Here is a 20,250-nt window from a genome sequence, read left to right as displayed (position 1 = left end):
ATGGGCCATTTTGTAAGGTGGCGCAAGGATTTCTTTATTTCAGTCTTGCATATAGAATGTTCTTGATGCCTGCATCATAAAATTTATGTAAATTTCTACTTGTTGTCAGGGTGTGTCGAGAAGGCTTGGGCTAGTGGGATATATATATGATTATTAACGCCCGTTGACTGATCAACTTGATCCACCTTCTAGAAGACACATTCCCTGCGTTTTTCCTTCCTCCTCCTCGCTGTTTTATTTAGGAACTCCCTGCTTGGAGAGAAAAGGTGCCGCTCCCAGCAGCGACGCAACCGCCCCGGGAGCTCCCCTCAGCGCCCCCTTCCCGCCTCCTCCCTCAGCGCCCCACGCGCCTACAGCTCCCGGCAGGCCCCACGAAGACTACAGCCCCCGGCATCCCACGCGCGGCGGCCCGGCCCAGTTCCGGCGGGGCGGGCCGCGCTCGGGCCCGGGACGGCGACGGCGGCGGGGCCGAGGTGAGTGCGGGCCGGGCGGTGCCTCCCGTCAGCGCCCCCTCCCCTCAGCCCCCGGTCCCTCGCCCCCTTCCCCGCCCTCAGCTCGGCCCCGGGGGAGCGGGGCCGGCCCCGGCCTTGCCCCCGGCTGCGGTGAGGGAGCGCCCCGCTGGGTTTGGGGTTTGGGGCCGCGGCGGGGCTCGCTCCTGGGCCGGGTTCGGGGCCTGGGGGTGCCCGGGGTGCTCCTGAGGGGAGCCGGGCCCTGGGCTCGGGGCAGCCCTCTGGGGTGGCTCTGGGGGTCGCGGGCTGGTGCCGGTCTTTGTGCTGTAGGGGTAAAAGAGCTTAGTGCCCCCCTAATTCCCGTTCCTTTACCTGTTTTTCAGATGCACGTGGAGCTGAGAGGATAGGAGAGGTACTGGCTTCGTTTTTCTTGAGGCTGTAGAAGGCAACGTAGGGGAGTTCAGCATTACGGTTGTGTGGATGGTAAGGGGTCTGCAGACCAAGCGTTGGCTCGTCACGAAAGGCACTAAATGAACCTATATGTGCTTAAAAATATGTTGGCTTTAGTGCATAATACTGGTTTTGGGGCTGTGTTGTTGTTTGATGGGTGGATATCTCACGGTATTGTACCTTATCACTGTACAAAACCAGAACTGCTTTCCTGCTAGAGTTTTTAATGTTAATTTGTGGTTTATGTGGTTAAAAAGAAGGTAAGCTGTACAGTTAATAACAAAGCTGGCAAGCGCACCAAACCTTAATACGCAGAACTTTTGGGGCTGTGTGTAGCTGTGTTGTGTGGCACGTGTCACAAGAGATGAGATAAAGAGATACTTTTGATGAAGGGCAGAATCTTCCCTTTCTGCACCCTCTCAGAGGCTTCCTTTGGAAGAGACAGGCTGTGGCATTGCTGAAGCTGAGCAAACGCTAGAGCTGAGGTATTCCTGCTATGTGGAGGTACAAAGTTAACTAGTAAGAGTCAATTTGGAATGGAAGACTAGTTTCGTGAGAGCTCACCGTAGATCTTTAACGGTGTGTGCGCTCTTTTAAAGGAGGCAACATTAATTTTTATAAGAACTTGGACTGCGTAACAGTAAGTTTTGTTTCACAGTCTGTTCCTTCTGACTTCCCCATGTTACACATTACCTTTCATGTGGCATTCATTCCCGAATGTATCTGGGAAAAGAAACAAATGCCAGTGTTGTTTGGGAACAGGTGACAGAGGAAATGCTTAACAGTGGGCAGTGAGATGCCCAAATACATATGGGGAACGTGAGGATGGATAAGAGTCTGCGTGGCATTTCCACGTGAGAGGCATTTCAAAACTGTCTTAAAGATTCGGAAGAGAAAGTTCTTCTCTGTTCCAACTGCTTGATGCCAAACCTGCTGACACAAGATAGTTCTAGAAACTAGTTCTGTTTGTTTCCTTTCTCCAGAATGTTTTTAATAGTGACTGTTCTGGGGTTTTGCTTCCTTTCTGAAGCTTTTAAAAAAGTAATATCAGAGGGAATACTCTGGCAGTGATAGCAGTGTCTTCCTACCTGCTGCGTTTCCATCAAGGTCTCGCTACAGCACAAGAGTGTTGTTTGAAGGCTGAAGGACTGCACACGCTGTTGTCCTTTCATCAATCACCGATGTGGGCACCTATTTTCTACAGCTTACTAAGCCTGGGGGCTTCTGAGCAAGAGAAAACAAAAGTAAGTTTTTTTTCAAATATATACGCTTTTGTGTAAGGTAGGGCGTGTGTTTTTCAAAAAAATCTAAGCCCAGCCTCTTTGCTGGGTGGTCACGTAAAACGAGCAGAAGGGCCACATGCCAGAGGCTGTTGAGTGGCTGGATCTATTAATGCCTAACGTGCAGAGGCAGCTGAGAAATACAAAAATATTGAACTTTCTGTGCCCAACAAAGTTCCTGTTGTTCAAGCCCGCTGCCTGAAAAAGAGCACGCCCAAAAGCGCAGTGCTGCCCGATGAATAACTTAGGCAGGCTACTCCCAGGTCTCTCGTCTTTAGGGAGTGAAGCAAAGAACTGTTTGTGGGTGTTTTCAGCAGAGTCCTTGGTCTGCTTCTGTTTGAACAGGGACAAACTCAGAACAGCACTTTCTCCGTAGCAGTGCGTGTAATATTCAGGGAAGGAATACGTGTTGTAGCAGAAGAGGGAACCAAGCAGAGCAGATGAAAGAGAATGACTCTGATGCATCAGTTGTGCTTGTTCTCAAAGGAAAGTTGGAGGAAAGCCTGAAAAGGGGATGTCATTTGAACCATGAGTGTCATTTTTTTAGACTGTGTATCAATGTATAACAGTTACAATTTCCTTCTCTCCCGTGGAATCATCAGTTAAATCTTTAGCAACAGAGCTGTAGTGGCCTAAGGGGATATCTTTCAAGAAGAATGAGCGAAGAGCAGCTGAAGATTTTCTTAATAGAAAACTTTGAAGCTGTATTTGCTATCCCATAGGCATTCCTGTCAACTGCATCAGCTTTTGACAATGTGGGAGGTATACATTCCCTGCAGGGGATGCAAAGTAGAGAAAATAGTCTGAGTGGGTTTAGAAAGCCACGGATCAGCCTTCAGGCATAGGTATCCTACAGATGTAATGCTGGTTCTAGAAGTAATGTGACAAAGGGGTCCTAAACCCACTCACTTCTGCCTCGCCACCGAATCTAGCTAAATTTAACAGCTACTTTGCTGTACAAGGCTACGTGCATAGAGGGAAAACTGCTGCCTTCTCTGATCTGCTCATAACAGAGCCTTCACTTCAGAACTCAGTTATCGAAGTAAATGTTAAGAAAATGTCAGGAAAAAAAGATAATCATGGCAAACGAATGCTGTTACGCAGAGAACAAATACAGGAAAAGCACTGAGCGAGTTAGAGTGGGCAGAAGTAACTCCTTGTAACTTGTGCTAGCAGTAGACCTCTGACAAATGCTAGGGAACAGGCTTTAGCAAATAATTATATTTGCTACAACTGAAGTAGGTGCTGTTTTGCCTTGTTACTGTGATATACAGCATGAGAAATCTAGCAGATCAAAGTCCGTCAGTGGATAAGTTACTCAGTGCTCCTGATGGCACGTGTCCTGCTGTACTGTCTCTCCGTGAGAGAGCTTGTGTTTCTCTGGGGGGAAAAAAAACCTAACCGGGCTAAAAGCCCAGGATTTTACCCTGAGCTATGTTTTCAATATGCTTTGAAAGGAGGAAGCAATTGGGTTGATAATTAGAAAAAGCAATGTTGTGAACTTTTATGTGAGGTCTTGTTGAAAGTCATGTTTATTTTGAAAGTAGGATGGGAGTCAAATTCCATGAGAGGTTAAGGCACTAATGAAAACCCTCACTTGGAGACAGGAGAAATACCAAGGCAGAACAAAAGTTTTCTTTCTTCCTCCAACTAATATTTCGTACCTGGCCTGAACGTGCAAGCTACAGGATGTTTTTTATGAAACACGCGCGCACAAGTGCATAGACTCTAGTGGCAATGAGAAAATACCGGGGCAGACTTTTCTTGCTGTGTGCTGCGATTTGTGTAAGTTAATTGTCAGGATACTGCTTTTTGGTGGTGCGGGGTCTTCCTCCTGACGTCTTCAGAAGTGGATGGTGGAGTGATGCCTGTAGAACAGGAATGTGCAAGCAGCTGCCACGCTTCCCATTTGTGTGCTGCATTAGCAGTCACTCGAGTGTTGTCAGCTTTTGTTCGTACGCAGCTGTTCCTGCCGAGCTCTTTGGGGACAGTGACTTGCCTTTTTAAATACGGGGCGTGTTAGGGAACTAGAGAATGCTTTTTTGGGGGGAGGAAGCATTTCTGATCCTTCAAAAACCCAGCGCTCCACGATGAGTTGTGCAGCTTGCTATTTACAGTCTAGCAGAGAACTGGCAACCTCAGGGATGCTGGAGTGCATTTTTCCTAAAGCGTGGTGGGGAATTTGCTTTTAGCAGACAGGTAGCTCCGGATGTCAAGTTTTTTTTCTAAGTGATACTTTGTTTTGTAGAATACAGCCTTTTATATAATACCTTACTGATTAATTTAATTAATTGACTTAAACTCCCTTACAGAAGGGCAAATACTAGTTCTGCATGCCCTGCATGTACCACATGCGCTGCATCCCCCTCGAGGCTCGTACTGCTGACGTGCTTTTTGTGGTCTAGTTACGGCTTGAACTGAGAATGCTTTCAAAGAGACTTGAAAGCTCAGATGCTTTCCCTGGGCAGCACAGATTTCATACGTATGTGGGGGAGATCGTTTAGACGTTAGGGGAGAAGAACCACACGAGGCACCATCCAGCCTGAGGTCAGTGGGATCGGGAGGTCCCACCTGAGGACAGGTACTGGCTGCAGGCTCCGTTACTGAGAGCTTGCACTCGGAAGGGTTTTGCACCCTGTCACAGTGATGGTGAAGCAGAAATGGGAGACTTGATGTTCTCCGTTAGCCCACGCGGACCCCAGCGATCCTCTTGGGAGTGAGAGCAGGTAGAAGCTGTGCCTTGATGTGCAAAGGGGGCTGTCGGTGCATGTGAGATACCATCTGCGCTTGAGCTCTGCTGGTAAGAAATTGTAAATGTGGTTTTAAGTGGTTTAAGAGAGCCTCTTCCTCTTCCTGTGTAAGTGATGCTCACTTCTCGCAGATGGGTCAGTTTCCCTTGTGCTGTACAGACCTTTGTTCACTGTCAGTCACCTAACAACTAGCAGGTAGGTAGTTCTGCTGGCCACAGGTACGTACGTGTAGATATGATGTCTGCGCTGGCGTGCCTCCAGGTATGCTTCTGATGTCCGTGCTGTATGACTTGTAACTAAAAGCACAGATTTTAACCTCTAACTATGCCTAAATATGATGAGTGACGTCATTATATTAAAAAAAAGTTCTGCTTCTAAATAAAACCCACATTGGTGTCTTCCACTGTTGCAGGAAGCTTGTTTGCATTTTTTCCATGAAAAAAATGTAAGCAAGTATTTCTGTGGTGTGGGTCTGCTGGGTTTTTTGTTTGTTTTTTATCTTTAATATCTGTTTTGGTACTGGAATGCTCTGCCTTGCGTTGCTTACTCTCTTGTAGCTTTGTTAAGCTTTGTAGACTTCTGCTGCTCTATTTTTGTTTTCAGTGTTGAGCATAGCTCCTTTGTGCTATATGTAACTTGTTAAATGAGTGCACAAGAGATGTATTTATTTCTGCGGACTTCATTAGTTGGTTTTGGTGCTTGGATCTCACTGAGATTTGTGGCTGATTGGTGCTATTTGGACAGAGAGAGCTGATGGCTGGCAGCTGCCTTCGTTGGTGTCAAGCTTTCTGGTGAGTTGTTGCGTATCCCTCTATATCTAATTCTAAAATTTTATTAACCTTTAATGATACGAGAGACTGCTGTTGACTTCATTTCAGGGAAGGCTTATTTACTAATGGGGGAGGTGCTGATACTTATTTCAGTGACCCTCTGATATGGTAACTAAGGTGTTCTTGGTAGCATGACCCTTCAGGCCTGTTACTTTTCCACTCTTTTTATGTTCCTTTCTTCTCACATGCTTAAGATGAAATGTTTTTTTTCTTCCCTTCGTGGTTACCATAACGTTGCTACTGTCTTAAAAATTCCTGGAGTTCTGCTCTATTCTGTGTGTTATTTCTGAAAATGAATGTGCTGTATTATGTGGTCTGTGCAGTGGTGGTGCTGACAGATGTTTTGTTTTAAGGGTATTGCCTTTTTTAATGCTTCTAATTTTATTATGGGAAACACAAGACACTATATTCTTACCAGCTCTGTAGGTTATAGTTTTATTTGGTACAGCAATATGAGCATACCTTGTTATAAATCTGCTTCTTCATTTTTTGCATCTCCTGTTTAAGTGAGGATGCAAGCAGCGTTTTCTGTCTACTCACAGTAATTTACACTTACCTCAAACACAGGAAAAAAAAGAAGTTTATTAATCTATTTTTTCTCCTCTTTGAAATGATTCCTGGTTTGGTAGGAAAATGACTTCAGTTTTATCTGGACTAGTAGTTGCAAATCTTAAATGAATAACCCAATGGCCTGATTGCTTGCAAGTGTCATGATAATGGCTAATATCACTCTTCTTAGAAGTGGTCAGATTGTTTTCTGAATTGCTTTGATAGTGAGGGAGTAAATTTTGTAGCTATGTGACGAAGAGAGGCCTTGGAGATGCACAGATTTTATTTTATACAAATCATTATCCCGAGCAGGACTATGAGAACTTTGGTGTTACCTTGTGTCCTGGGTATTGGTGTGTGACAGCAACCAGGGTGCTTCTAGAAAACGTTCAGTCAAACCTTTCGTTACCACTTTCACCGTAATGATAAATCTGATTCTGGTCAAAGCAAATAATTCTTGTGCTTGTCCCCTTAGAGCCACGGAACCACAGAACATCCCGAGGTGGAGGGGACGCACAAGGACCGCTGAGTCCAGCTCCTGGTTCAAAACCAGAGAGAGATGTCTAAGAGCATTGTCCAAACACTTCTTGAACTCGGGCCGCTCGGTGCCGTGACTGCTCCCTGGGCAGCCTGTCCCAGTGCCCGAGCACCTCTGGGTGCAGAACCTTTCCCTGAGACCCAGCCTGACCCTCCTGTCCCACCTCCGTGCTGTTCCCTCGGCTCCTGGGACCATTGCTCTTCTGCTTTCTTTGTGTGTGTGTGTATATATACACACGCGCCTAAAGCCATGGGTGTCACTAATGTCTTTTCCTCGTGTTTACCTTACTCAGCAGATTCTGTAAATCTCTTCCATGTATGGTAACTTAGCAGTTTCGTTTCCTCGATCTTTCCAGATTGTCGTATTGGACCTCTTGGGCTATACAAAATTAAAAGCTCCCTTCTACATTAGGTGGTGTCAAAATTGTTGTTGCTCCAACTGACCGACAGGCACTTTTTTTCCAGAGTTTTAATGCAGTGATGGAGGGTCAAAATTATTAAATCCCAGTTTGCTTGATCTTGAGTTTATTAAATCCCAATTTACTTGATCTCAGATGTTTGTGGTGTTAATCCTATGGCAAATGAGGATTGTCTTGTGCTTGGGCAAAGCCTGATGCTTTATACGCGTAAAGATTTTAGGTTGATATAAGCGTGGCTCAGCTGTACAGTGGTTCCAAATTATTTGGTGTGATTCTGGTATAAAGACAAACCCTTAAAAAGTCGGGTAAAATGTCAGATGAGCCTTAATTTGTTCCAGGATCGTAAACAAGACCAAGTAGTTTCACCAGGCTGCTGCAAATCTAAACGTGACTTGTGAGCCTTGGTAGTTTTTCCCAGCCGCACTGGGAAATGCACCAGCATGCATCTTGAGGGCAGAAGGACAGTGCTGGTGAGCTTCTGAGTTTTGGGGACTGGCAGATGTGCTGAACACCTCTGCCCCCAATTTCCTTTGCCTTCTCCCTCACCTCGCATGTCTCGTGCGGTCTCTACAGGTGGCAGGCAGCATGAGAAGGTGTGCTGAAGTGTGTGCTGTGTGTTTTGTCTCCCTCGTATCCTCTAATCTGGTGGCAGTGAAGAACCTAAAGAAATGCTACCTGGTCACTTCGAGTTTCTTAAACCCCAGAAGCTTAGTTACATGTTCCAAAGTTCATTTCAGGGCATGTGTCAGTGTTTGCTCATAAAAAGCAGATAGGAAGCACAAGCGTAAATATGGTCCTTAAAGGAAAGGCAAACCCCAAGTAATTTAGTTATTGTAAGATCATCGGAGCCTACGTTTCTTGGTAGTGTTTCTGTAGTAAGTTTGGGTAATTTTAGCAAAGCTTTGTTTATCAGCTCAAGTTAAGTCCAGAAAAAATTGCTTTGTCTCCTTGCTGTGCTAGATCCAAGGAAGAAAGCTCACCTGTTTGTAACTGCCAAATATCGTAAACAGAGTTGCCTGATTTGTTTTAAATTTTGTGGAGTTACTTCACTTCTGTTCAGCTGCTGGCAAACCCTGAGGTTTGTATGGTTTTCAACTTTGGTGCAAGTATACAAGTACGTAGGGATGTTACTGGGAATAAAATCTGTTTGCAGTGGAAAACTACTTGCAAGATTTTTTCCCTGGGTGGAAGGACTGCTGCTGCTCCGTGATAATGAGAAAGTTGTAGCTATTTTAGGACCGTGATGGTGCAGGCTTTTGAATTGTTCAGGGCAATATTACTTTGCAGAAACTGTTTCTGGCAACCTGCCAGTTTGTCAGAAAAAAGGAATAATAGAAAAGGAAATATTGCATGTTTGTTTTAACTGTGTTTGACAAAGTTGTTTGCTCTTTGGATGCAGAGGAGTCGTCCTCCTCTTTGGAGCTGTGTTCTTGTTGGATGGATGCTTTTGCATGGGACCTTGTGCTTGCCTGTTGCCTGAAGATCACAGAACTGCAGTAATTTGGGTTGGAAGGGGCTGCCGGGGGTCTCATTCACCCCCTTGCTCGAAGCAAGTTCAGCTTTGAGATGAGACCCGGCTGCTCAAAGCTGTATTCTGCTGGGTCTTCGGCCTCAGGGGAAGGAGACTGCAACCTCCCTGGGCAACGTTTCACTGCCTGCCTGTGTGGTGTAAAAGTGTTGGCTTTTTCTTTGTTTTTCTTCTGCTTTTTATCGAGACGGGATCTCACCGGTTCCAGTTTTTCTGTCGCATCATCCTCTCATCGTTTACCACTTCATGGACCCTGGCTCTGTCTTCTCTATGCCTGCTCCTCTCGTGTCCATCTGCTCGAGTCAATGTCTGGCTGGTATTGGGGTCCAAAAGCAGGCACTGTTCTAAGTGCTGTCTGACAGGTGCCCTATAAAGAGAAGCTTAATTACTTGACTCACTTAGTTTACTTAAAAAAGTAAAAATCAGGGAAATGTGGGTGTTATAAACGTACCGCTTAGTTTCGGGGCTTTTGAAGTGTGACTGGGTTTCAAAGCAACATTTAGGTAGCACTAAAAATTCTTCCACTTACACTGGTGGAATGATCTGCACCAGCTTTTTTAATGAAAACATTTTGAATGGATTAAAAGCAACATCTGACAGACGACACTTACCTCCAATACATGTTTATTGAACTTAATTAGCTCTGAATAAGTCTAATTTGCATCATTGAAGTGTCGGCAATGAAGCAGTAATTGGTTGTAATACTATAATGAAATATTCTATAGAAATGGGAGTCAGTGAGTGAATTCATTCTCACTTAATGTTTAAAAAAATCACTCTTATGGACTGTTGGTAGAATTTCATACAAAGTAAGCTTACGTACACAGGAGCGTGCACCCAAATACCTGCTGTAAGAGCTGTGTGAATGCACGTCTCTCCTGCTGCTTTTCACTTAAATGTGAGCAGAACCACTTCAGATGGAAAATAGTTTAAAACGAGCTTCTTGTTAAATGCACCTTTTATCTTTATAAATAACTGCTTTTAGAAAACTTAAGCGCACTTTTAGAAATTAAGGAAAATCATCCGAACAAAGGCTGGGAGTTCAGTGACAAACTAAGACAGCAATACAGAAAAAGTCAGATCTGCCTTAAGCTTTATAGTATGTAAGATGTTGTAATGAAGGAGAAGCTGCCAAAATACCCTATTTTATAGTCAAAACATTAGTCTCCAATGTTGCAGTAGCTTTGCAGTCACAGGTAGTCTAAAACCACTGATTTAATGTTGGTCGCTAATAGCATTTCATTTAAATGGCTGGAGTTGCACTAAAATTAGTTCAGGACCCCTCTCTTGCGGGATAAGGAGAAAGCTGAGATTAGAGGAGGCCCAGGAAGGATGTAATAACCTCAGTGTAGCAGGGCCACGCAGGCTGTTCAGTATTCAAAGGCATTCTTAATTTTTCAACTTCAGGTTTCTTTTTTATTTGCTTGCGGTGAGATTTTGATGTCTTTCGGTAAGCTGTGTCACTGAATATTACAGTGTTAAACGCCGTGTCAGGTTTCCTGTGTATTCCTTATGAAATATGGAAAATTTGGGCACCATAATGAGATAACAAACCTGTAGAAGTTAATGTCCAGGTTTTCACTTTCTTGCTGCACATTTCCCTGTATTGATAGAGTAACCTCAGAGGTTTTCTTTTCATCTTGCAGTTTAATCTGACCTTACTGCTCCTGTAGGACTGCTGCAGTGTCACGATGAGCCCAGCAGCGTGCAGGCTGATTTGTTGTGGTGCAGGTGTCTGTACAAACTTTTTTCATTGAATAGTAGGTAGGGAGATCTCATTTTCGGCTAGAATGTTTAGATGGTGTCATCTGTAATCCCCTAAAACAATAACTCTCAAAGACTGGTGTACGCCGTCAGCTCAGCTTGACAAGGGTGTGTGATTAGTGAAAGGGAGGCATAACTTGGTGTGAAGTTGCTGTTTGCCTTCAAGAATGAGCATTTTCCCAGTGTGCTTTCTAGAGATCCCCTGTGAGGTGTTACAAAATGATTAAAAAGATTAGTCCTGTGTCATGCAATTCTGTCCCTTAATCAATGCCATTTAAAACAAAAAACACCACCACCACCACCCACACACTTTCTCTTTTAAATCAAGGCTCTTCAGATCAGAAGGCTGGACACTCCCCCTTCTGGTGGGCTAACTGAAGTTTCGGTTTCGGAAACGGGGGATTGTTTTTAACTGTAAAAGTACCATAGAACTCCATTTTCCTTCTTTCCTTTTTTTCAGCTTCATCAACCAGCTGAGTGCGTTGACACGCCTGTGATTTCTAGAACTGTGCAATAATCTTGTAGTAGCTTGTTCTTGTTTTCCTACATCAAAATTCTCAGTACAAATGTTCCACATAAGTTGCATTTCCTAGCGTGTGTATCCTGTCACTTAAAATAAGCACTCTGATGTCTGTTGACTTGACTAAAAATAGTGTTCAAACAACTGAATTATACCATACAGCCTGAGTTGAGAATATATGAGAACCGTTCCCAGAGCTATTAATGAGTTTCTTGTTAGATTTGGCTGCTTTTAAATAGTGGCCTTGAATTACAAGACATCGTGTCATTTTTAGAATTAATGCTAGCTTGCAAGACATTCTGGGAAGCTCTTGATGTCTACCTGCAGACTTCTAACGTCTAAATCTCTTCTGTAAGCAGTGTGTATTCTAAGAGGAAGTTTAAGTCTCCAATTTGTGCTTTCTCTTCAGATACTCAGTATGGCCTCATCATCAACACCTAAATATAATTCAAACTCCTTGGAGAGCTCCTCAATTAAAAGGGTGAGTGTAACTTTCATGTTTTCTATGACAGAGGTCCCAGAGATCATTGTATTCCATATTTAGATAGAAAGCTCAGTATTTGAATGATTTTTTCTCTTGATTTTCTTGATTATATATACACATTTTTATTGCTAGAATTTAAATGCTGTTAACTAGGCTGGTTTAAATATCTTTCAGAGTGGATGGGAGAAATATCCTCTGGAATGCAAGTTATGAGAGCCTTCTTGAAGTCAATTCTAATATACTTGCTATTGTATTTGCTTTCTACATTGAAACATTTTGTCATTCTTGCAAATTTTTGGCAATTCTGTGCTGTAGAGAAATTCTGTGCTGCAATTGCTGAGTTATTTCTAGTTAGGTTTGGCTGGTTCACTTTTAAAATGTTGGTCTTTAGTGGGAAATATTCATGTTAAAGCAAGTTCACTTGTGGTTGAAGAAAATGCCACTAGTTCGTGAGAAAACAGAACCTAAGGTTTCAGTTATCTTTAAACATTTCTTCAAAAACAGAAATTTTTATTAGTCGTTCTTAGAGGCTACTGAATGTGCAAAGCACAAAGTAGTAGAGTTTGTGTGATAGTTGTGAGTATGCTGCTTAAGTGCTTTTACTTGACTGTCCAAGACAAGCAGATTTGGAAAATTAAATGTACGAAATTTTAGGGGAAAAAATGGTACAGAAATTTAATTCCAATTTACTGCAAATATATTTAATTGTTCCTTTAGAATGAGAAGGCTTTGTCAAATAAGCACATTTTAGTCTGCTCAAGCTTTAAATAATTAATAGTTATAGTTTAGGATAGTGGCGTGTTCCTGTTCTGGTTCAGCGTGTCAGTTTCTACTGTGGAGAACCCTGTTCTTTCCCATGCAGGAATTAAGATTTGTTTGTTTTTAACCTGGAACTGGAAATAATTGTAAATAAAATATGATGGGCTGTTATATTTCTTTCTTTAGACTCTACAAGATGGAACTAACTGGGAAAAAAATGAAGAAATACCTCGTCTGCCAGGAGAGACTAGAGTTACGGGTAAGAGGTTATATAGCTATCTAATGCAGTGTATGTCCAAGGAGTCTGGCATACACGTCTGTCTTACTGGGTTATTTCCATAGTCTGCAATGGTTCGGGCTGAGGGGTAAGCTATGCTAAAATGTCATGAATTAGTTTTTTCCAAGTAATCACTTTAGAGAATTTTTATCACTTACCACAAATAACTTTTTAAGTCTTTGAAATCTTGGTTTCCATACGTGGTAGATTCTGTAATGCATAGAAGTGCTAAGATATGTCATTATTGTACCTACAAACTAAGTAGTGTGTGTTTAGTGACAAGCATCCCTCTAAGCTTTTTGAAATCAAAAGATAATACATGCCACATACTATTATTGTGTTGGTCTCTTGTACAGTGGTGTGCAACCTTAGCCCAAACCATGATTACCCGAGGTATAATCTTATGCTTCGTTGATAAAACATGACATGCAGCTCGCTTTTGCACACTTGTTAGCCTTTCCATACTGTGATGTCGCATGAAAAAGATTAACGTGTTGTGTGCAGTGGTTCCTTACTTGGTGGAGGCTCTTCCTGGGCTGGAGCCTCGCACTCATGGACATCTGCTGTGAGGTATCAGAATGCAACTGAAAGAGGCCTTTTATTTATGAAGCTGCTTCTTGCTCCCCCACACAAGTATATTTTAGATTAACTTGTGAACAAGACTGGCTGAGCTGAAACAAAGTGGTGTTTCAAAGGAAGTACCTGTGTTCAATGAGGAAAGTTGTGGGGAAGGCATGAGAGGATGTGGGGCTAGGAAGAATGTTTGGTGTGATCCTGATGACAATTACCTGTGCTTTGGGGGAGCACGCTGGAGGGAGGGTGCTTGCTGTGGAAGGCAGATAAATGGTGTGGGTTAAAGAAATAAGTGGGCAGGGAGAGATACGTCATTTGTATTGCTTCACTTAAGTCTTCAATGGCACTGTTTCAGTTAATTATTTTTTTTTTTGAGTTGCCTGTGTGCTAGTGCTCATTCTTTTACTGTCCTTGCTGAAACAGTGCTGATGGCGCTGCTACAATTGATTGCCTCAAATTGAAACGTAATTGTTCTCTTCAGGATGGAGAGTCCCCTAAACACTTTACAACCTGAACTACATACTTTAATGTAGGAGAATTGGTTACAGAGCACTAAAAGATGTAAGAGTATCAACAAAAGGATGTATTTGTTCTGGGATAGTGAGTAGACTAGTTCAGTAATCACAGGGAGGACTTAAATCTAGTCACTGTTCTATGTCCTGCCCTCTCCTGCACTGTGCCAAGAAAGAGGAAAAATACAAATGTAACTGGGGAAGGCTAGTGAAATCTGCTGAAGAAATTCAGGCAAGTTTAGTGTAAGAAACTTTCACATTTTCTTAATAATTCAAATGGATAGAATTTAGTTTTATTACTTTAATTCAGCTTTCTTCAGAGTGGCTCTCGTGAGTGCAGCTGTCTTTATTTTACTGCTGCTTAATTGATGTTTTCCATAGCTTTGATTTTTCTCTTCCCAATGCTTAAGAAATGCTGCATTTCTTACAGACAAGGATGTTATTTACATGTGTCCGTTTAATGGCCCTGTTAAAGGAAGAGTATACATCACAAACTACAGGCTGTACCTGAGAAGTCTGGAAAATGTGAGTAATATGCCACAAATAGTTCCAAGGGATGCAGGAGCCATAAACCCTCTCCTCTTCAACCCTGCTGCCTTTGCTTTATTTTGTGGGCAGTTCGTTTGTTTTTAGCTTTTGTGCATGTATACTTGTGGAATGGCACAGGAGGCTTTTTACTTGAAATGATCTGTAACATTTGTAATAACCATATTTTAATAGTTTAATGGCTAAACAGTAATTGCCTTTGTGCCACTGAGAAATCCTTGCAAAAATGGAAGCTCCTTGAAGTTGAATGTGTTGTAAATGCATGTTTTTTTTCCTCTGGTAGAGCTACAGTTTAATCGCTTATCCTGGACTGATGATACCTTTACCTTCTGTCTGTTGGAGCTTTTTTGGTAGCTGTTCTCTTCACACTTATTGTGTGATAGAACAAAAGCAGCAACTAACGATGTGCAAATAGTTCTTGAAATGGCTATCAGTAAGCCAAGATTTTGATTGTCCTTGCTGTTGGAGAAGAAAAATACTTCAATTAACAGAATATCACATAGGTGGCGGGAGTAGTAGTGTGTTCAATAAGTAGCAATATAAAAGAAAATAAAAAGTACTTATGTTTGCATATTTTTTTTAATAAGGTTTTAGCGTTATTGAAGTGAGGTCGTTCTGGTTGTAACTAACTTTTTAGTGATATTTTTCATTTTGTTCTGTTTTATTCTGTATGTCAATAAAGTGGTCATAGCTAGCAGAGGGAATCAGAAGTATGCAACAGACAGCATCGTTTAGGGTGTTGCCATCTTTTTTCCTGCATACTCGGTCTTAGGGCATGAAATATTTCCATTACTTGTACAATTGGATGATTTTCAGGGAATGTACAGACTTTATGATGTGCTAGGAGGGGACACTCGATCAAAACCAGAAACCTGATTTTTGCTTCCTCCACGTATTTCATTCTATTGTGGTGTGCATAAGAACATTTTCCCTGAGTCATCTTCTCAGGTTAATCCTCTCCTTTCCCTAAATTTCATTGCAGGATCCTGTTGTGGTATTGGATGTTCCACTGGGTGTAATTTCAAGGATTGAAAAAATGGGAGGAGCTTCAAGCAGAGGAGAGAATTCCTATGGATTAGATATAACGTGTAAAGTAAGACTTTTCAATAATTCATTAGGAAATGAAATCTACAGGTTCCCTTTCTCGCTGCTTGCCTACTTACAGGAATAAAAACCATATACTCCTCATAGCTGAATTTTAAAAGATTTTTGGAAGTGGTCAGAGAATTACTGTTATATGAAGGGCTACTTACTGTCCTCTCTGTGTGAGGAGAACGATTGGTTACCTCTTCCTAATTGCTGATTGACAAGAGATTTTGCATGGCAGTATTGTTTTAAGGCATTGTTCCTTCATCTCTTCATTATTTCATTAGTTCTAAAAGTAATTTTTTTTTACAAACCTAAAATCTTTGAAGAACAACTCAAATGGGTTTTGCAAGCTGGAAAGGCAGTGAAACTCTAACGTAACATCTGTCTTTCCTTAGTCTCACAAAAAATTGTGTTACCATGAATAAATATGGTCATGGGGGAATTCCCAGTGGATAATCTAGGATCCTCTGTTTGACTCATTAATAGAATATGTATGCACACTTTGTTCTCACTAGTTCATGTGCAGATTGCTTATTTTTGAAGTTAGTGATGAGAAAACAGCTAGGGACAATGTAGTGTGGTGCTACAGATCAGTGGCAAATTTTCACTTGGAAAGCATAAGGTAAATCCCATCCTGTAAACATTCAGTAGCCTATGAGACTTCCTAGTGAATCGGATACAGTCACCTCTGATGGCTTTATGCCAAAGGAGTGTTTGCACCCCACAGAAATGTAATGCAGCATTACTGGTAGAATTCTTAAGCTCTCTTCTATTTTGTGATATAAGAAAGAAAACTGAACATTCACAACTGTTTGAGGTGTGTGGCAAGCAGATTATAAATCGTATTTAGTGCATAATATAGCATTTGTACATCAGAAAAAAGTACAGCTTTGGTTCACTTAAAGCACAATGCCTTTGTTTTAGGATATGAGAAATTTACGGTTTGCATTAAAGCAAGAAGGGCACAGTAGAAGAGATATATTTGAAGTCCTCACAAAACATGCTTTTCCCCAGTCACATAACCTGGTAAGTTATGTCATTTATCTTACTGAATCATTTTAATGCAGAATTCTTGCCAATTAGCTTTAAGTGTTTGACCTACTAATGGACATCATAGCTGCTTAAAAAGAATAACAACAGATTTCTTGTGTCAGTATAAACTGTAGAGAATTAGTGCTTTTATTTTGTGCCCTTAGAACACTTGTATCTATGTATTTGTAAAATTATGGATGCTTTACGTTATGCTTCAGGTAAACTATTGAGCACCTCTGGTCCGTACAGATATCATTGCTTTAGAGGCTGCAAGTTATCCTTCTTCGTTAGGAAATATAATAGTACATGCCTTGCTTGACTTCCTGAAAACACTGAACTCTTGGGCAGTCTCCAAGGCAATGATAAATGTGAATCACAGAGCTTTACTTCAGGACAAGAAGACATGGTAAGACAACACCTGCTTTATCTGTAGTTATTGATGAATAATATCGGACAGTTAATGGAGTAATAAGTTTGCACAGATTTATTGAGGGTAAAATTAAAACAAAACCAAACACATCCTATGGAAGGAATTGAGCTAAGCAACTGCATGATATTTTTGGTGTGCTTTCAGTATATTTCAGCCAGTAGTTTAAACTGATCCTGCCAAAAGTGAGTGTTTCTGCATGGTTGTAAGTTTCTGAGGCTGCAGGGTGAACCAGCTAGGGAACTGAAATGGATGAAAGCTAAGCAAGGAGAAAAAAAAAAAAAAAAAAAGCTTTACCCTGAGTCATTTCCTTAGTCTGGTTATCTTAGCCTGAGTATGGGGGTGGAGGGCGAGGACATCTGTGGATGCTCCTTGCAGATGGATGTGAATGAACATGAAAATGTTCTGCCTCTTACTGTGGCTGTTTTAAAACAAGGTTTTGCTGGCTGAGTATGAGTATGTCTGGGCTGTGCATGACACTAACACTTAGTGGCCAGCAGCCGGCAGGGAGATCTTTTAAAAAGATAGTGCTGTGGCTTGGACCAGATGATCCTAGAGGTCTTTTCCAACCTAAATAATTCTATGATTCAGATGACAGCTGGGTGAAGATGGCAGCTCTCTGCTACTGAAACACTGGAGTCTTGCTGTTCTCTGGTCGTCTTCGTTCTGCCTTCTAGCCATGTGGTTGGTTCTTCCTCGCATGCCAAACTGACAGTTGTATAATCACAAAGTAAGCCAGTGTAGCTCACTTACCCAGAACAAAATGTTCTGTTTTCTGAGTTAGCTTTGTGCCATTTTTAATAATTTGACGAGACCTGGATTTGTAATTAGTATGTGTCAGAACCAGTGCAAGAGAGGGGCACAAGTGATACAGGGTGCAGGCAGGAGAAAAAAAGAGAAGACATCCTGTTTTTTTTAGCAGTGTTAGCTGGCAATTTAGCAGTTTAGCTGGTAATTTTGCTCAGACCACGTGGAACTGCACCCTGGGTCTTTGAGTGGTACAGCAGCACTCATGCTCTGCAGTGGAAAGAAGGTGTCATCAGGACAGTAAAGATTAATATTGCTTCTGTTTTCTTTGTGGTATCCCATTCTTAGACAAACGGTAGGTAAATACAGCCTGAAACGTTATTTCTGAATGGAGTGTGCTTATTAATTTCAAGATTTTTCTCCAGAATCATCAGACCACCAGTGTTTGAGAACCTAGAATAAGTAACAAGCCTGTTCTCAACCATTCATCAGTCTCAACGTTGTCTTTTGTGCTTACTTGTAGAAGCTTGTTCTTCGCTCTCTCCAGTTTTAGCATAGGTCAGGTTCTGATCTCCTGGAGTCACTAACATAATACAAAATCTAGTAGCTCATCCGGCTGACAGTTCAGCTGCTATGGAACAAACATGCTGTTTATAATCTTCTCTTGCATTTATAGTATGCTGCTAATTGGAAGCCTATGCTGAAAGTGTTTTTAAACATTAAAAAAAAAAAAAAAAACAAACACAAGCCAACCTTATGTATTTGTAGTACCCCACAAAAGATGAGATATTTAGCCTGCAGTTTAGTTTCTGAACAGCAGCTGCTCCACTTCCTCTTAGCCTGATACTACGTCATCTTTCTTATAAGATTATTCACTGTCATAATACTTGCATGATACGTATTTATTTCTAACCACGATAGCTGTGTGGGAGAGACAGTGGTAGTCATGCTGTCTGACTTCCCCCTCTCTCACTCCAGCTATAGCTGGTTTTCCTGGTGATTTAAAGTGTCTGGGAGTCAGATTATGCCGCTGTTGCTGTTGGATCTGCAAGGATGACTTTAGATAGCAGTGAGACCTGGTATAGGGGCCTATCTGATGGAGCACAAGCAAAAAATACCTTGACCCAAGGCTTCATTCTGAATAACTTCTGCCAGTCTCGGTGCAATAATGGTAAACTTAGCGTTTTCAGAAATTATTAGATGTTAATTATGTAAATACTACATCATCTGATTTTAGTTTTCAGATGAATAGGTAAGATGTAGCTGGCTGAGTTGTAGTAATAGAATGTTAAAGTCAAGGATAGTATCTTTATTTTCAGACACACTGAGAAATGTCAAACTTTTCACTGAGTAAAAGTGTCGTGATTTATAATGTATAAAAAGTATAAACCAGGAAGTTAGAAATAGGGGGAAAAAAAAATACTCTTTTCATGTTTAACTCTTATTCTAGCTTTGTTCCTTTCTTCTCTTGTAATGTATAAAGTGAAAAAAGAACATTTTAATAAATTGTTATATATTTATGTACTAAAATTCTATAAATAAATATGTAACTATTTGTAGACTGCCTGCCAAACTGTCTTGTCAGGTGGTAGCTGCTCTTTCCTTTATCTCACAGAACTATGTTGTGTTGTGAGTAACCAGTATATCATGTTATTTTTTTGTGTGCAAAATGATAACGATGAAGTTGAATGTTGAAGGCAAGTACTTGGTCTGTAGGAGGACTGAAAAAGAGGCTGTGTGTTTTGAAACTGAAGCTTAGCACCTGCAAGGAAGTAAACAGAATTACTTGCACAGTGAAGCATAAAAAGTAGTTTACCAAGAAAGTTACAAGATTGGAAGCCTTTTTTTTAAAGTGAAGTATTTTGTGCTTTTAGACCATGGATCTGCAACAAAATCCCTAATTTCATTATATGCAAAGAGATTTTAATCTGCTTTTGCAAAATTTTAACTAATGTATCATGTTTTACTTGTTCTTACTAGCTACAGGTATTGATATGTCATAAGCCTTACATCCCACAGATTTCTGAGCAGTTATTTAATATGCTCTTTTATTTCTTACGTCTTTAATTCTTTCTTTAATTTCTTCTTTCTGTTTCCCATGGTAGCTGAAAAAAAATTGAAACTGATCTCTTTTGTGCAATGAGTTAAGACTTAGAGTAGTAACCAGGTTAAGTGTATAGAACACAATGTACACACGTGTACACAATGTATACATACTGTATACAGTTTTTGTAATAGTCAACTCTTGCAGAAGAAATAATTTTATTCTATTTTTAGATACTGTTCTGTTTTTAAGTGCTGTTTTTGTTGGATTTACTTATTCAAGAGTTTTCTCTCAGAATTGCTCCTGTAAAAATCTGAGTCCAAGCTTTGTTCCACTTTCACATCCATTGTAGTGTTCTTTTATTTGTCAGACTTCAGATTTTTGATATGATGCACGCTACTGATTTATTTATTTTTATCTTTTTCTTGAGCAACAGAGGAAGAATTTGTACTACCTGGAATGTCAGGAGAACTTACAAAGCTTAATTGTCAAATTTAATAGTTGTGGATTTTGTGGCTCTGAAAGGTTTTGTAGTAGATGTGCTAAAGTTGCTGTAGCTAAGTGTTTAAAATGAAACAAGCCGTACATAGTAGGACTGCGTCCTCTTGGAAGGGATTCTGTCCATTCCCTAGAAGGTTTATTTCTAGTTTGGAGCAGCACCTTCTTGATTTTTCTGTAAAATCT

The 20,250-nt window shown here is 41.2% G+C and overlaps 1 protein-coding gene across 11 annotated transcripts in view; it reads left to right on the top strand.

Annotated features, from left to right (window-relative positions):
* Nucleotides 1-397: 397 nt before the first annotated feature.
* MTM1 (myotubularin 1) overlaps nucleotides 398-20,250 on the top strand; it is a 39,890-nt gene continuing 20,037 nt past the window's right edge. For 2 of the 11 annotated variants that reach the window (XM_035541208.2, XM_035541201.2), the window contains exons 1-9: nucleotides 398-473; nucleotides 833-932; nucleotides 5,061-5,124; nucleotides 5,616-5,720; nucleotides 11,486-11,557; nucleotides 12,506-12,578; nucleotides 14,112-14,206; nucleotides 15,210-15,320; nucleotides 16,241-16,342. In XM_035541208.2, the coding sequence (XP_035397101.1) occupies nucleotides 11,495-11,557; nucleotides 12,506-12,578; nucleotides 14,112-14,206; nucleotides 15,210-15,320; nucleotides 16,241-16,342 (444 nt within the window). In that variant the 5' untranslated portion in view covers nucleotides 398-473; nucleotides 833-932; nucleotides 5,061-5,124; nucleotides 5,616-5,720; nucleotides 11,486-11,494. Of the gene's footprint in view, nucleotides 603-832; nucleotides 933-5,060; nucleotides 5,125-5,615; nucleotides 5,721-11,485; nucleotides 11,558-12,505; nucleotides 12,579-14,111; nucleotides 14,207-15,209; nucleotides 15,321-16,240; nucleotides 16,343-20,250 lie in introns of those variants that run through there. The other 9 variants (XM_035541196.2, XM_035541198.2, XM_035541205.2 and 6 more) reach the window with 8 other exon arrangements.

The sequence above is a fragment of the Cygnus atratus genome, chromosome 13 (genome assembly GCF_013377495.2).
Source record: "Cygnus atratus isolate AKBS03 ecotype Queensland, Australia chromosome 13, CAtr_DNAZoo_HiC_assembly, whole genome shotgun sequence".
Classification (NCBI taxonomy): Eukaryota; Metazoa; Chordata; class Aves; order Anseriformes; family Anatidae; genus Cygnus; species Cygnus atratus.
Note: the sequence above shows the minus strand (reverse complement) of the source record. Positions and strands in the feature narration are given on the sequence as shown.